Here is a 16,375-nt window from a genome sequence, read left to right on the forward strand (position 1 = left end):
TTGGCTTACACCAAAAGTGTCCAACCTGGGGCAACTTTAAGTACCTGTGGATTTCAAGATCCACAATTCAACCGTGCTTGGCTGGGGAATTCGGGGAGTTGAAGTCCCGAAGTCTTAAAGTTGCCAGAGGTTGCACACCTTTGGCTTACAATTTGTCTTTTTCCTGGTGTCCCCTTTCAGTTGAAAGAACAAACGTGTTCACAGAAGAACAAATTAAACGAATTGAGCAGAGACAGGTGGGTCAGTCTGGTGGCAATGCACAGCAGGCAGGTAGCCGTGGCTGATGATGTGTTCTGGATAAAAATAGCATCTTGTTTTTCTTTGAGAAAAGCTGAAAGGTCCGTACGTTAGACAACGAACAAGGACAGTGGGGAGCTGGGGAAGAGGACGTCAAATTATTAGCCCAAATCGGAGCCTGCTCTATCATTGTTTATTCCAAAATAGATATTTTCCTTATTTTTCAAGGGGGTCAAATTCAAGGCCCAGGGGCCGGATTTGGCCCGCAGTGTACTTAGTTCTGGCCCACGGAGCCACCCTGGAAACAGTGAAGGACCGGCCCACGGTGCTTCTGCCAGCGAAAACAGAGCTCACGGCCCTCCCGAGCTCTATTTTCGCTGGCAGAGGGTTGCAGGAGGCCGTGACAGCTGAAAACGGAACGTGGGAGCCCGTTTTTGCTGGCAGAGCATTTGGGTCTCCACAGGCGCCCCTGGCACAAGTGATGTTGAGCTGGCCATGGCAATAGTGAAATTCAAATTTTTTTTACTACTGGTTCTGTGGATGTGGCTTGGTGGGCGTGATGTGGCTTGGTGGGCATGGCTTGGTGGGTGTGGCAGGGGAAGGATACTGCAAAATCTCCATTCCCACCCCACTCTGGGGTCAGCCAGAGGTGGTATTTGCTGGTTCTTCGAACTATTCAAAATTTCCGCTATCAAAATGGGGGGGAGGGGGAAATCTGCCTACCAGGTATTCATCTGGCTAGCGTCCTTAGTTTGGTCAGCTTCAGTACATTAGTTTGCTGGTTTTTACCCCCTGCTTGGGGATAAAAAACAGCTTCTAAGGCACAGCTGATCTTTGGAGAGAGAAGCAATAAGAAAAGCAGGCAAAGCACGGAGCTCGCTTCACTCGCTAGCGCCTCCTTAGGGCTGAAAAAAAAAGCTTCGGAAAAGCTACATTCAGAATATAAGACGCACCCATATTTTCAGCCTCTTTTAGGAGGGGAAAAGTGTGTCTTATAGTCTGAAAAATACGGTAAATAATAAAATTAATCAGCATTAATTTAATAAATGATGATGAAGATGCTGCTATTAATAATATTAATAATAATAATAATATAAACAGCGTGTGTTTTCCTTTAAGAAGATACTTGGTTGATACCTAGGATGCTGGCAGCAACCTGTATCAACCATCAGTGCTAGTCAATGGTATTTATGTTATATTTTTAAATGTTCAGTTGACTGAGTTTCATGTTTAATGAATATAATAATAGTAATAATAATAATAATAATAACAAGAAATTGCAGCTTCCTGCAATAACACCAATGAAACTGCAAAAAACTGCGCTACTCCTAACATCATATATTTTAAGAAGATACTTAGTTGATACCTAGGACACTGGCAGCAACCCATATCAACCATTAGCACCAGTCAATGGTATTTGTGATGCATTTTTGAATGTCCAGTTGACTGAGGTTTTTTTTTTATTTATTTGAATTTATATCCCTCCCTTCTCCGAAGACTCAGGGCGGCTTACATTGTGTTAAGCAATAGTCTTCATCCATTTGTATATTATATACAAAGTCAACTTTTATTGCCCCCAACAATCTGGGTCCTGATTTTACCTACCTTATAAAGGATGGAAGGCTGAGTCAACCTTGGGCCTGGTGGGACTTGAATCTGCAGTAATTGCAAGCAGCTGTGTTAATAACAGACTGCATTAGTCTGTTGAGCCACCAGAGTTTCATGTTTAATGAATAATTATATTATTATTATTATTATTATTATTATTATTATTATTATTATTATTATTATTATTATTATTATTATTATTATTTCATGTTTAATGAATAATTAATTAACAAAATAACAAGTGTTAGAAGGGACCTTGGAGGTCTTCTAGTCCAACCCCCTGCCCAGGCAGGAAACTCTACACCACTTCAGAGAAATGGTTATCCAACATTTTCTTAAAAACTTCAAGTGTTGGAGCATCCACAACTTCTGGAGGCAAGTTGTTCCACTGGTTAATTGTTCTGTCAGGAAATTTCTCCTTAGTTCTAAGTTGCTTCTCTCCTTGATTAGTTTCCACCCATTGCTTCTTGTCCTGCCTTCAGGTGCTTTGGAGAATAGCTTGACCTCCTCTTCTTTGTGGCAGCCCCTGGGACATTGGAAGATTGCTATCATGTCATCATAAATTGAATGTACACCTCATCTATCGATTAGATTACCACTCTATATTGGTTATTGGCTAACCAAGGAGAACTATGAAGTTCTATCAGTTTGTTCCAATGAAGAAGAAACAAAGAATATATTTGATATAATGTTATCCATCCTTGCAGAATAGGGACACAATGGCTCAGTGGCTAAGATGCTGAGCTTGTTGATCGGAAGGTCGACAGTTCAGCGGTTCAAATCCCTAGTGCCGCGTAACGGGGTGAGCTCCCCTGACTTGTCCCTAGCAGTTCGAAAGCATGTAAAAAATGCAAGTAGCAAAATAGGGACCACCTTTGGTGGGAAGGGAACTGCGTTCTGTGTGCCTTTGGCGTTGAGTCATGCCGGCCACATGACCACGGAGACGTCTTCGGACAGCGCTGGCTCTTCGGCTTTGAAATGGAGATGAGCACCGCCCTCTAGAGTCGGGAACGACTAGCACATATGTGTGAGGGGAACCTTTACCTTTATACCATAAGGTCTCCTGCTTAAGCAAGGGGATGGATTAGAAGACTTCTGAGGTTTCTCCCAGCCCTATGAATTTATGTCCTATGTTCTAATATATACTTAGTGAAAAAACAGATGTTACAAAATGGTCAGATGGAACAGGATGCCCAGGAAGGGGTGTGTATTCATGTAAAACATATCTATCCTTGCTCAATTGGAAAAAGAAACTATACATGTTGTGCACCATAATCTCCATGTTCTATTCTATTCTATTCTATTCTATTCTATTCTATTCTATTCTGTTCTGTTCTGCTCTGCTCTGCTCTGCTCTGCTCTGCTCTGCTCTGCTCTGCTCTGCTCTGCTCTGCTCTGCTCTGCTCTGCTCTGCTCTGCTCTGCTCTACTCTACTCTGCTCTGCTCTGCTCTGCTCTGCTCTGCTCTGCTCTGCTCTGCTCTGCTCTGCTCTGCTCTGCTCTGCTCTGCTCTGCTCTGCTCTGCTCTGCTCTGCTCTGCTCTGCTCTGCTCTGCTCTGCTCTGCTCTGCTCTGCTCTGCTCTGCTCTGCTCTGCTCTGCTCTGCTCTGCTCTGCTCTGCTCTGCTCTGCTCTGCTCTGCTCTGCTCTGCTCTGCTCTGCTCTGCTCTGCTCTGCTCTGCTCTGCTCTGCTCTGCTCTGCTCTGCTCTGCTCTGCTCTGCTCTGCTCTGCTCTGCTCTGCTCTGCTCTGCTCTGCTCTGCTCTGCTCTGCTCTGCTCTGCTCTGCTCTGCTCTGCTCTGCTCTGCTCTGCTCTGCTCTGCTCTGCTCTGCTCTGCTCTGCTCTGCTCTGCTCTGCTCTGCTCTGCTCTGCTCTGCTCTGCTCTGCTCTGCTCTGCTCTGCTCTGCTCTGCTCTGCTCTGCTCTGCTCTACTCTACTCTACTCTACTCTGCTCTACTCTGCTCTGCTCTGCTCTGCTCTGCTCTGCTCTGCTCTGCTCTGCTCTGCTCTGCTCTGCTCTGCTCTGCTCTGCTCTGCTCTGCTCTGCTCTGCTCTGAAGGGACGATGGCTGGCATTGCCCAAATAACCCCCTTCCTATACCTCAGCAAAGGCAGCGTCGCCTCCAACCGCCAACTGCTCTTATCCCGCGGGATCACCTGCATCATCAATGCCACCGTCGAACTCCCGAACCTCAACTTCCCCGACTTTGAGTACCTCCGGGTGCCCGTGGCCGATATACCCAGCGCCCCGATTTCTCTTTACTTCGACAGCGTGGCAGACAAGATCCAGAGCGTGGCTCGGAAGAACGGCGTCACTTTGGTCCACTGTGCGGCTGGGGTGAGCCGATCGGCCACGCTGTGTATCGCCTATCTGATGAAGTACCAAAACGTCAACCTGTACGAGGCCTACAACTGGGTCAAATCGAGGCGCCCAGTCATACGTCCGAATGTGGGTTTCTGGAAGCAGCTGATAGACTATGAATGGGAGCTATACGGCCGGAACAGCGTGAAAATGGTGCAAACTCCTTATGGGACGATGCCAGATGTTTATGTTAGAGGAGGGAGGGTCTTTATGCCTTACTGGGGGATCTGAAGCGAGGAAGCCGGACCAGGCGGTGGTGAGAAACCCTAAACTGGCCAGATTGGAGAGGACCTGTTTCCGCTCCTGTTTGGGAATCATCCCACTTCTTGGCTCCAGCTTCTTTTGAGTCGGCTGAACCTCAGAAGCATCTTCAAAGCACTAAACCAGCAACCTCTTACTCAAGGGGGCCTTAAACCTACATCCTGCGGAATCACTTTTGTAAGGAAAACTATGAAGTTCTATCAGTTTGTTCCAATGAAGAAAAAACAAAGAATATATTTGATATAATGTTATCCATCCTTGCAGAATAGGGACACGATGGCTCAGTGGCTAAGATGCTGAGCTTGTTGATCGGAAGGTCGACAGTTCAGCGGTTCAAATCCCTAGTGCCGCGTAACGGGGTGAGCTCCCCTGACTTGTCCCAGCTTCTGCCAACCTAGCAGTTCGAAAGCACGTAAAAAATGCAAGTAGCAAAATAGGGACCACCTTTGGTGGGAAGGGAACAGCGTTCTGTGCACCTTTGGCGTTGAGTCATGCCGGCCACATGACCACGGAGACGTCTTCGGACAGCGCTGGCTCTTCGGCTTTGAAACGGAGATGAGCACCGCCCTCTAGAGTCAGGAACGACTAGCACATATGTGTGAGGGGAACCTTTACCTTTATACCATAAGGTCTCCTTCTTAAGCAAGGGGATGGATTAGAAGACTTCTGAGGTTGCTCCCAGCCCTATGAATTTATGTCCTATGTTCTAATATATACTTAGTGAAAAAACAGATGTTACAAAATGGTCAGATGGAACAGGATGCCCAGGAAGGGGTATGTATTCATGTAAAACATATCTATTCTTGCTCAATTGGAAAAAGAAACTATACATGTTGTGCACCATAAGAGAAGACATTGGCCAGGTTCTTTCAAAACACCTAAACTGGAAATGGAATGACTTTGTTTTCTGGGCGTTTGTGCAATAGATCGAACAATAAACAGACCAAATAAGCTGCATTCACACAACTAAGGGACAAAACAACTACCCAAGATGAACGCTAACCCAGTTAAGCATGTTGAGCGCGTGCAGTTTGGAAGGACATTGTAAGCCCAAATGATTGTGTTGCCTTGCAGATTCTTGTCCTCACTATTCCTGCCTGCTGCTGTCAACACTTGGGCAGCGCCAGCGTGAAGCTCTTCGAAGTCTGTATTATAGCCTGCCAATCTGTTTTTATCTCTTAATATCGCATAGCGAAGCTTGCAGGCTGAACTGAGTGAGAGTTGATGAAAGGTTCAAAACAGCATTTATTTTGCTTAGAGCAGTGTTTCTCAACCTTGGCAGCTTGAAAATGTGTGGGCTTCAACTCCCAGAATTCCCCAGCCACCCATGCTGGCTGGGGAATTCTGGGAGTTGAAGCCCACACATCTTCAAGTTGCCAAGGTTGAGAAATACCGGCTTACAAACTGCTTGTAATTTCCAGGGAAGGATAAATAGACAACTATAGATATTTGGCATTGTTTTTTATCAATTCCATACTACCGGTTATAAGACCTATCCTGAAAATAAGCCCTAGCATATATTTTATGCATGTGCCTAATATAAGCTCTACCTCCAAAATAAGCCCTACTTAAGCATCTGCGCAACCAGCTGGCTGCCCATTCCGTCTGGTTGTTCGCAGTTCCACTGACATCAGGTGAGGCATTGGTGAAATGTAAATTTTTTTACTACCGGTTCTGTGGGTGTGGCTTGGTGGAGGGGGTAATGTGACTGGGTGGGCGTGGCCAATTTTTAAAAAACTTTTAAAAGCATTTTTTCTACAACCTCTTCGGCTGAAGAGGTTGTAAAAATGCTTTTGAAAGTCTCTGACCATCCCAGCTATTTTGCCTGATCGTCAGAGGCTTTTCTTTTCTTTTAAAAGCATTTTTTTTACCTTTAAAAGAAAAAAAAGCCTCTGACAATCAGCCAACTCAGCTGGGATCGCCAGAACCTTTTAAAAGCATTTTTTCTACAACCTCTTTGGATGAAGAGGTTGTAGGAAAAAATGCTTTTAAAAGGCTCTGATGATCCCAGCTGAGCCACGCGATCATCAGAGGCTTTTTTTTTTTACTTCTAAAAGTATTTTTTCAGCAGAAGAAAAAATGCTTTTAAAAGTTAAAAAAAACCTCTGATGATCATGCGGCTCAGCTGGGCATGCCAGGGGGCAGGAATTTTTGCTACCGGTTCTCGGAACCACCTCCACCATCGCTACTGGATCAAGCGATCCGGTCCGAACCGGGGGCATTTCACCCGAGGTGAGGGGAGGCGAGGTGAAGCTGCCTCACATGCCCTGCACCGGCTTACCTTAGGACCCTCTCAGCCAGGCTAGCCAGGCCCCAACAACTTCCTCATGGTTGTGGCACCACCGTATCACTGTGCCTCCTGCTCCGTTGCAGCTGCAAGCAAGCAGAAGTGGGCCGGTGGCCACATGGAATCCTGCTGGACAGGACTGCTGGAGCTGCAACAACGAGATGAGGCAGGTGTGAGTGGCCTGGCTGCGGGGGCACAGAGGTAAGTCAGTGCGGGGTGGGGCAGCTCCTCCTCCCACTGCCTCATGGCGGCAGTGTGGCCTGCCCCCACCGCGAGGAAGCAGAAGTGGGCGTCCCATACATGGGAAAAAAATAAGACATCTCCTGAAAATAAGCCCTAGTGTTTATTTTGGAGCCCAAAAGAAAATAAAACTGGGTCTTATTTTCAGGGAAACACGGGTAGATTTGCAATAGATTCTTGTAATTTAGCGGTTGAGCAGCAAGTTTCAAGTGCTTATGGGGCAGGAGGAGACAGCTTCAGAAACTCAACCTTTCCAGTTGCCTGAAGAAATTTTGATGCCCTTAGAATAATTGTACATTTTGACAGTTTCGGTGAACAAAAGCTGGCACAACCCCTGTATGATTCAAAATGGAACCAAGCAGCTGTCTGCAAATTTGAATGTGTATTTAGGGATAAAGTTTTTTGCAGATTCCAACTAAGAAACCTGAATATGCAAATACTGTACAGCGGTGTTTCTCAACCTTAGCAATTGTACAGTATCTGGACTCCCAATTCCCAGAATTCCCCACACATCTTAAAGCTATCAAGGTTGAGAAACAGTGCTGTACAGGATCCAGCAGTGAAACTGATCATTTCAAAAAAAAATTTAAATTTACATTTATATCCCGCCCTTCTCCGAAGACTCAGGGAGGCTTACAGTGTGTAAGGCAATAGTCTCATTCTATTTGTATATTTACAAAGTCAACTTATTGCCCCCCCCAACAATCTGGGTCCTCATTTTACCTACCTTATAAAGGATGGAAGGCTGAGTCAACCTTGGGCCTGGTGGGATTCGAGCCTGCAGTAATTGCAGGCAGCTGTGTTTTAAAAGCAGGCTATCTTACAGCCTGAGCCACCACGGCCCTTTTATTGGTAATCTATATGCTAAATTGTCTTTAGCACAAGGGAGTTGTACGGAAGAGGGACAAAAATGTGACTTTGTAGGAAATTTGGGACATGAGCAGAGATTTTCAATCTAATGGCAGGTGGGCAACTCTTGAGTTATACATTTTTATGCTATATGCACAAGTGCTATATGCACAAGGGGCCGGGATAACTCAGGCAGTAGAGAAGCCTGTTATTAGAACACAGAGCCTGCAATTACTGCAGGTTCGAGCCCGGCCCAAGGTTGACTCAGCCTTCCATCCTTTATAAGGTAGGTAAAATGAGGACCCAGATTGTTGGGGGGGCAATAAGTTGACTTTGTAAAAAAATATACAAATAGAATGAGACTATTGCCTTATACATTGTAAGCCGCCCTGAGTCTTCGGAGAAGGGCGGGGTATAAATGTAAACAACAACAAAAAAATTGTTGATCACCATAAGCTGGAGCTTGGGAGAAAGAAAATTCCATATGGTCTGGCTTCAGAAGGGAGAGAGGAAAAAAAAGGGAAAGTACAGGTAGTTTTTGACTTATGACTGGTCGCTTAGCAACCATTCGAATTTATGATCTACCTAGAAAAAGGAGATTTATGAGCTGCATTCAAAGTTTTGATGGTCGCCCCACCCTCTTGCAGTCCTGTGACCATATTTTGGGTGGTTGGCAACACAGCTTTGAAGAGTTGTAGGCTTCAACACCCAACATGGCTGGCTGAGGAATTCTGGGAGTTAATATCCACCAGTCTTAAAGTTGCCAAGCTTGGAGAACCTTGATCCATGCTTACCCATCAATCCCTTTGCATGTAGGTGTGTCAATGCCACAGTTGTGCGTAAGTCTAAATCAAACTTGCCTGGGCAAAGGTTACCCAGCTGGCTTCATGCAGAAGGTGTCAATTCTGAAGCCAACTCGGCTGAACCATTTTCTGCAGCCTCATAGTTGCCACAAACTCTGGGAAGGAAGGGGGTAGATAGCCCACTAATAGACAAAACAAAACAAAACTTTCTTGCGGGAACCAAGATCGTGCCAACAGGTGGCTGTTGGAGGAAGCAGAGTGTGAGCCAAGGAACCAACAAACTACTTTATTGGACAATGTGATCAGTAATATTCGGGGAGGGAAACCTATGCACTTTTAACTAGGCTGAAACCGCGGGAAAGTTTAGAGTTGGTTTCTACTAGCTGTGCCGATTTGATGCATCCATAAACATGTTCTCTGGGGAAATCTACTAGCCTCGGAGTTTTGCTTTTGTTGGGTGCATTATTTGGAATGTTATGCAAGGCAAGACTAAAACTCATCTTCTCCTGGTTTCTAACCTGAACCATCACCACTCCATCAACTGGCTTGGTTGTGGTAGGGGTGGTATTCTTACTTTCCCTACCTGTTTGCAAATGTGAGCTCATGCACCCTATCCACACATGCGCCTGGCTTTCTGTGCACATTCTTTGCTGCAGGGGTGAAATGTAAAATTGGTTACCACCAGTGGGTGTGGCTTGGTGGTGGTGTTGGGGTTAATGTGACTGGGTGGGCATGGCCACTTTTTTTTTTTTACTTTTAAAAGCATTTTTTTACAGCCTCTTTGGCTAAAGTGGTTGTAGAAAAAATGTTTTTAAAGGGTTCTCATGAACCCTTTAAAACCAATTTCTTTTCAGCCTCTTTGGCCGAAGGTTATAAAAAAAATGCTTTGAAAGGGTTCTGACAATCCCAGCTGAGTTGCCTGATCGCCAGAACCCTTTACAAGCATTTATTTTACAGCCTCTTCAGCCAGAGGTTGTAGAAAAAATGCTTTTAAAGGGTTCTGACGATCCCAGCTGAGTTGCTTGATCACCAGAACCCTTTAAAAGCATTTTTTTACAGCCTCTTCGGCCGAAGAGGTTGAACTTTTGAAAAGGTTCTGACAATCCCAACTGAGCCGTACGATCATCAGAGGCTTTTTTTTTTACTTTTAAAAAATGCTTTTAAAAGTAAAAAAAAACCTCTGATGATCACGCGGCTCAGCTGGGCTTGCGGGTGGAAGGGGGAGGGGCAGGGATTTTTGCTACTGGTTCTCCGAACCATCCGCCGCCATCACTACCGGATCGGGCGATCCGGTCCAAACCAGGAGCATTTCACCCCTGCTTTGCTGGCGTATGTACCTTTTGCACATGTGCCCGGGTTCAAAAACATGCCTAAATAGGATGGCATAGAGCAGGCGACAAAAACCCAAATTGGAGATCCAATGCTTTTGAAAGAGTTTAAAAAAATACAAGCTTCTTGTTCTTTGATTCCACCACCTGTTATTCAAGATGCAGACTATCACCATCCAAGGAGGTTATGTTTGGCTAAGTGCCACCATCGACTTCTCTTCCAGCAGCTCACCAACCGTGAAGGAGACGAAGGAGAAGACACAGAGAGCGAGCGAGAGAGGAAATGGTGCTTTATTAAGGGTCAGAAAATTTAACAGGAATCGATACAGCGTATAGATTATGAAGGAGAGTGTATGTCCCTCTGCGTGTGTCTGCATTTTGTTTCTATGGGTCCGTGTATGTGTATATAAATAGTTATAAATAAAACAATCATTCCCGGGGTTTTTAAAAGTATCAACACCACCGCATAGCAAAGTCAAGCGAGACATTTCACATCACAAGCATGCCAACCACAAAACACCGTTTTGGAGGCCATCCGAGACGGCCACCAAAGGAACAGACGCTTTAAAAAGCATTGAGATGCAGCCGGTCTTTTCAAGCAAGTTTAAATATATAAAAAAAAAAGTGTCACCAAATAGAAAACCGAATAACAAGAGCAGGGAACTCCGATCTCTACAGATTGAACACAAATAGCAGCTTTATTTCAATCTGCTTTAGGGAAGGTGGGGTAGAGACATCCATGAATTCCACAGCGATGCTATTTGCACGCAGTGGCTAGAACTGGATATACAGGGAGTTTGACGTTTCTTGTCTCTCTCTCTTTTTGGTGGGGCGGGGGGACGTTCTGTATTTGCTATAAGGCTGGCTAAGGAAGCATTTTATTTCTTTCTTTTGGCTCAGTATTTACCCAATGGGTTGGAAATCCCGAAACATGTGAGAAAATGGGAGGGGGGGGAGATCGACCCAACGTAAGCCAACTTTAAGATGAACAAGGAGTCCGTGAATTTATATAGTTTCTTGCCTTGCTCTGAATGGCATGGATTTCAATGCCAAAAAGCTCAGCTGTTTTTCTAGTAGGGTCAGTATTAAGGCTGCCTTCTCCCACTTCTACAGCAGAAATGGAAGGAAATCTGCTAAGAGATTTCTGTCAATATAGAATCTGTCAATGCCTTGTGGAAGGCCCACAAGGCATCGACATCAGCCAAGAAGGTGGACAATACACGGGAAATGTGTTCGTTCCTAAAGAGCTGGCCTTCTCGTGCGGACTGAAGGCCATCGGGGTTCGGTACCCCTTTTCTAGCCTTCAAAGTCGGGAAGAAGGAAGACTAATGATCCAATACGACGCTTGTCCTTAAACACAGGAATGTATCTGAGGGCTTAAAACTGGCTTGTTCCCCCCCCCCCCACACAAAAAAAATTAGGATACAACAAACACATCCGACTCGTGTGGTCAAAGTACAGATTTAAGGAATTAGGTTGGGGTTCGGATCAAGTCGAGGAAATTTGGGGAACAGCGGTGCAGAGAAATGGATGGATGGATGGAAAGGATTGATGGGAGTTTAAACATGGATTGTAAACAGGGCAGGAAACACATAACTGGGGGTGGGGTGGGGAAGCAAGCACTCACCGTAGTTTGAGGGGGTCTTTTGCTTCCTTCACCCCAAAAGGGGAGCGTGTTTAAGCAAAATAATTTGGTAAAAGTACAACAACAGACGCCGGGTTTAAGAAACCCACAAAAGAAAACCAAGCCACTCTTCTCCCAGCTGCAAACCTGGATTTGAAGCAAGGCAAAAAAAAAAAGAAAAGAAAAGAAAAGAAAGAAAGCAGTAATATAATATGCGGAAACACCGTAACCTTGGATACAGTTTCCAAGGACACAGGAGTGGAAGAGGGGGGGGGCGCTTAGCTACCAAAGCAAGTGAATGAGAGAAGCTGTGTTAATAGAGGAGGCCTGGTCGAGTGCAACAGTTTGGGGGGGAAAAATTGAGGGTGGAGGGGTTTTTGCAATCTCTCCAAACAAAAGAAGGAAAGTGTTTTGTTCTATTATATCCATCACCTTTTTTTTATATTTTTGTTTTGGGAGATGTTTTGTTTTTCTTTGGGAGATGTTTTGCTACGAATCATGAAAGCGACTGGGCAGGTTTTATCTCCCGGTTACCTGCGTGGGACTTTCGCACAACCACAGTTTCAAAAAATGTGCAATTGGAACATCCCAGGTCTTGTGGCCGTCTCTTTTTGTTCGTACAGGCCATAACTTGGGTTAATGCTTTTCAAACTTGGGGCATTTTAAGATGGTGGACTTTAACTCCCAGAATTCCCCAGCCAGCCATGGCTGGCTGGGGAATTCTGGGAGTTGAAGTCCACCTATCTTGAAGTGCTCAAGTTTGAAAGGAAAAAAAAAAACACTGACCTAGAAGAAATTTTCATTCTTTGCTAGAAATCAAAGACCAACTTAAAACAGCCTTATTATTGATCATCGCAGCTACGATTCAAACCAGCTTCACCTTTTCTCAGTTACAGAGAAATGCTCTTCTGGGGGAAAAAAAATGCATTTATTGCAACCCCCTCCTTCCCCCATTTAGCTACAAATTGGTACATTTCAGTAAACCTGGAGCTATTATTCCCCCCCCCCCCTGGCTGGAATAATAAGCTGCTTAGATCTGCCAACCCCTGAACTCAAAAGAGACACGTCACCGATTTCCCTCAGCGTTTTGAAGGCCCATCTTTATCACCTGACTGAACCCGTCAGGATGTAGTCGTGGATGCCTTGAAGGGGCGGGATGGGTGACGGCTCAGTGGCGAGAAATTTCAGAGGACTCTCTGTCCTACAGAGCCAAGCAAGAATCTGAGTCACCACATTTGATTAGAAAGATGATCAATTCCAGCTGAGGCGTGCTTTATTGTTTTCGGTCTCCAAGGGTGGCTAACGGGTGTGGCGGCGATGTGGTTCCACCATCGTTGAGGGTTGACATTTTGGGAGGCAGGAGAGATTTGGCTTTGAGGTTTTGCAGAAAAGCTTGGGATTTGGGGTCTACGTCGATGTCTCGCAATCTTGGCGGCTTAAAGATGGGTGGATTTCCAACTCCCAGAATTCCCCAGCCAGCCTTGCTTGAAGTTGTCATATTTGAGAAAAACTCTGCCCGTTTATGATCAAGTCCACCCGTCTTCAAGCTCCCATGGTTGAGGAACGCTGGTCTACATACAGGGAAGTTGATCATACTCTGCAGAGATTTATCACGGTGAAGCAAAACTCAATGATGTGACCTTAAGGAGAATGAGGGTTTTATTACATAAAACAGGGCTCTCCAACCTTGGTCCCTTTAAGAAGTCCACAAGTCTTAAAGGGACCAAGGTTGGAGACCCCTGACATAAAAGATGGCGTCCTTTTTGCTTTGGGAACTGTGGCTGTGGCCACCGCAGGAGGAGGAGGAGCCCAGATGCCAAATGAGAAGCCTGTAGCCTGAATGCAAAGCCCAAGCGGCTTAGAGAACCTCTATCTCCAACCAAGCCTGGTAAATATCCAACCACGTGGAAATGAACTGGAGAAAGAGATTCTTGATCGGCTTATGGCCAGTACAGGAAGGAAGGAAGGAAGGAAGGAAGGAAGGGAGGGAGGAAGGAAGGAAGGAAAGGAAAGGAAAAGAGGAAATGAAGGCAAGGAAGAAGGAAAGGAAGAGAAAAGGAAGGAAGGAAAGGAAGAAAAAGGGGAAGAAAGGAAGGAAAAAGAAAGGGAGGGAGGGAAGAAAGGAAGGAAGGAAGGAAGAAAAGGTAGGAAAAGAGGAAAGGAAGGCAAGAAAAAAGGAAAGGAAGAGAAAAGGAAGGAAGGAAAGGAAGAAAAAGAAAGGAAGGAAAGGAAAAAGAAAGAAAGAAAAAGAAAGGAAGGAAGGAAAGAAAGGAAAGAAGCAGGGAGAGAGAAGGAAAGAAAAACAGTATTGCAGGGGTGAATGCAATCACATGCTGCCATCTCTTCCTGCCTTCCTTACTTGCTCGTTTGACTTTTCCTGTTTTTATAACCCGTGGGGGCTGTGTGCATATATGTGTGTGCGGGGACGGGGGAAGATATCTTTGATTGCCAGGCCTTTGCTCTGCACTGGGGATACCTAGACTTGCACCCCATTCCAGGGGTCTCCTAAAACACTCCTGCACCTTGAGAGATCTGGCCACCATGCACCAGCCCAAGAGGCTGTTTCTGCAAATTCTATTCTCACGTTGGGAAAAAAGCCGTCCTCCTGAGACATTGCGGGAGGCCTCTTTCAGAGCCACCTGCAGAGAAAACTCCCACTAAGCAGAGAATAGGGGGGGGAAAATCATCACAGTTGCCAACTGCGGTAGCAGCCAGATTAACTCGTTGAGTTTGGCCGATGCACGTTTTGGGTCGACAGAGAACGGGTTTCGCCAGCTATGACTTCACGTCAAATAGAGAAGACGAAAGATGCAGAGTTTATCTCTGCCCAACACCTCGGATCAAAAGCATTTACAACCTGTAGAGCTCATTTCTAATCAGGGAGCAATGAGTCATGGTCCAGGGCTATAATTACCATCGTTAAACCTGAGGTTTTAAAAAAAAAGGCTCCGTTCAAACTGCTGAAAAAAGGGAAGGCGAAAAAGAGGCTGTGTGTTTTTGTTTTGCAACAGCCGCGTCCCCCCCCTCCTCCTACCCCTCTTTGATCACAGTCCTGTCTCAGTGGCAATCAAAATACCAACTTCTGCTTAGAAGGGGAGCAAAGAGGCCTCTACAATCTGACGGGTCTTCAAAAGAGTTTCCATCACAATACATTTGCAGGATGAGTACTCTCTGCCAATCCTGTTTGGCTGCTAACAAACCCGTAGGGTGTTAACGCCATTAAAAAGAAAGCATATACCTGGAACGGAGGTGTCGAACCTTGTTCGACTTGAAGACTTCTGAACTTCAACTCCCAGAATTCCCCAGCCGGCTGGGGAATTCTGGGAGTTGAAGTCCAGGAGTCTTCAAGTTGACAAGGTTCCACACTCCTGAAGTAGAAGATTCCACTATCCACTTTTCCCATTTGCACTTTTTCTGCTGTAAAACCATGAGGCCAACTGAAAAGACCGCGTTATAGTAAATGTAAACTCGTTTGAAAGTGTCAGGACCCTTCTATGGCCTGCGTCCCAAAAACAATAGTTCTGAAAAGGAGTTTTAAGGTTGGAAGGACAATTTGCATTCAGTCAAATATAACCGGATCTTGTCACCTAACTTGGGGGTGTGTGTGGGGGGTCTTGATTGGGTGGGGAGAGATTGGTACAGATGGGGATGAACAGGTGTGTCAGTACAGGTGTTTATGTCCCTTTGGGGGGATTTCTTTAAAAGGGATCCTTTTAGGACGAGCAATGATAAAAATTTTAGGAAACCTGCAAAGCGGAAAGTTCCTTTTTGGGGGAAAATGAAGGAAAAACTACGGGGGTTCTTTCAAAAGGGTGTGCATGCTAAAAAGCGAACGGAGGACTCATCCTTTCGGGCCTTGGAAATGTTTGAAACCCAAGTTACTCCTTTGTGGAAACTATCACGCGCTTCGACATAAAAACAACAGCACTTTGCCACATCCGAAAGGCGGCATGAGTCCAGTTCTGCTCAGGAAGGCATTTGTGCCTTAGTGCAAAATCCCCCCCCCCCCCAAAAAAAATATTAGGGTGTATCGCCAAATCCTTGCCAAGGTGAGGCTCTTGCAGATTAAAAATGTACCAGTGGCATTTACCCTTCCCCGTGAGCTAGTCGAAGGATGAATGTTTTCAAAGCGCCCGAAAGCACCAGCACCGTTTCACGTTGGCTCCTCAGAAGCCTGGTTTCCTCCCTCCTTTTGGGAATTTAAGACCAAAGGCTGGCCCAGAACAGTCTGCTTAAAGGAGGTCGGGCAACAGAAGGCCTGGAGGTTTGGGCTCCACGCAATTGATCCAGAAGTTAGCACAGCTGGCGTGGTATTGATGCCCTCCGTAAGCAAGTTTGAAGCTGTCCGTCTCGGAGTTGAAGGCCTAGAGAGGAAGGAAAGCAAGAACACAGCGTGAGAAACACCTCATGGTGTGTTTGTTATCTTTAACGTCGAAGGAAGGAAAAGGAAAGGTCGACTGCTTTGGGGCACCAGGTGCGCTTTCCAAACTTCCTATCCAGGCACTCTTGAGAAAGGCGTCTAACTAACCTAGTTTTTCCTAACTGTGGCCACCACTTCCAGATGTGGAAACTTCAAATCCCAGAATTCCACAGCTAGGGTAGCCATTGGTAAGAATTATGGGATTTGAAGGCCACGCGTCTTCGAAGTGGGTCAAGGATTTGGAAAATGCTGGTCTAATCGGGTTGCAAATTGCAGTGGTGCGTAATCCAGGTTGAATCTAGGGATAGTCTATTACAGGGGTCTCCAACCTTGGTCCCTTTAAAACTTGTGGACTTCAAT

The 16,375-nt window shown here is 45.6% G+C and overlaps 2 protein-coding genes across 4 annotated transcripts in view; one reads left to right on the plus strand and one right to left on the minus strand.

Annotated features, from left to right (window-relative positions):
• Window positions 1-3,894: 3,894 nt before the first annotated feature.
• DUSP14 (dual specificity phosphatase 14) lies at window positions 3,895-4,645 on the plus strand (the record flags this gene model as incomplete). The annotated part of the gene is made up of 1 exon (XM_058163861.1): window positions 3,895-4,645. A coding segment is annotated over one exon (540 nt), but the record flags the coding sequence as incomplete, so codon positions are not given.
• Window positions 4,646-12,597: 7,952 nt separating this feature from the next.
• The window catches only part of SYNRG (synergin gamma), a 104,038-nt gene continuing 100,260 nt past the window's right edge, over window positions 12,598-16,375 (minus strand). For all 3 annotated transcript variants that reach the window (XM_058164175.1, XM_058164177.1, XM_058164176.1), the window contains one exon: window positions 12,598-15,959. In XM_058164175.1, the coding sequence (XP_058020158.1) occupies window positions 15,828-15,959 (132 nt within the window). In that variant the 3' untranslated portion in view covers window positions 12,598-15,827. The remainder of the gene's footprint in view (window positions 15,960-16,375) is intronic.

The sequence above is a fragment of the Ahaetulla prasina genome, chromosome 1 (genome assembly GCF_028640845.1).
Source record: "Ahaetulla prasina isolate Xishuangbanna chromosome 1, ASM2864084v1, whole genome shotgun sequence".
NCBI classification, from domain to species: domain Eukaryota; kingdom Metazoa; phylum Chordata; class Lepidosauria; order Squamata; family Colubridae; genus Ahaetulla; species Ahaetulla prasina.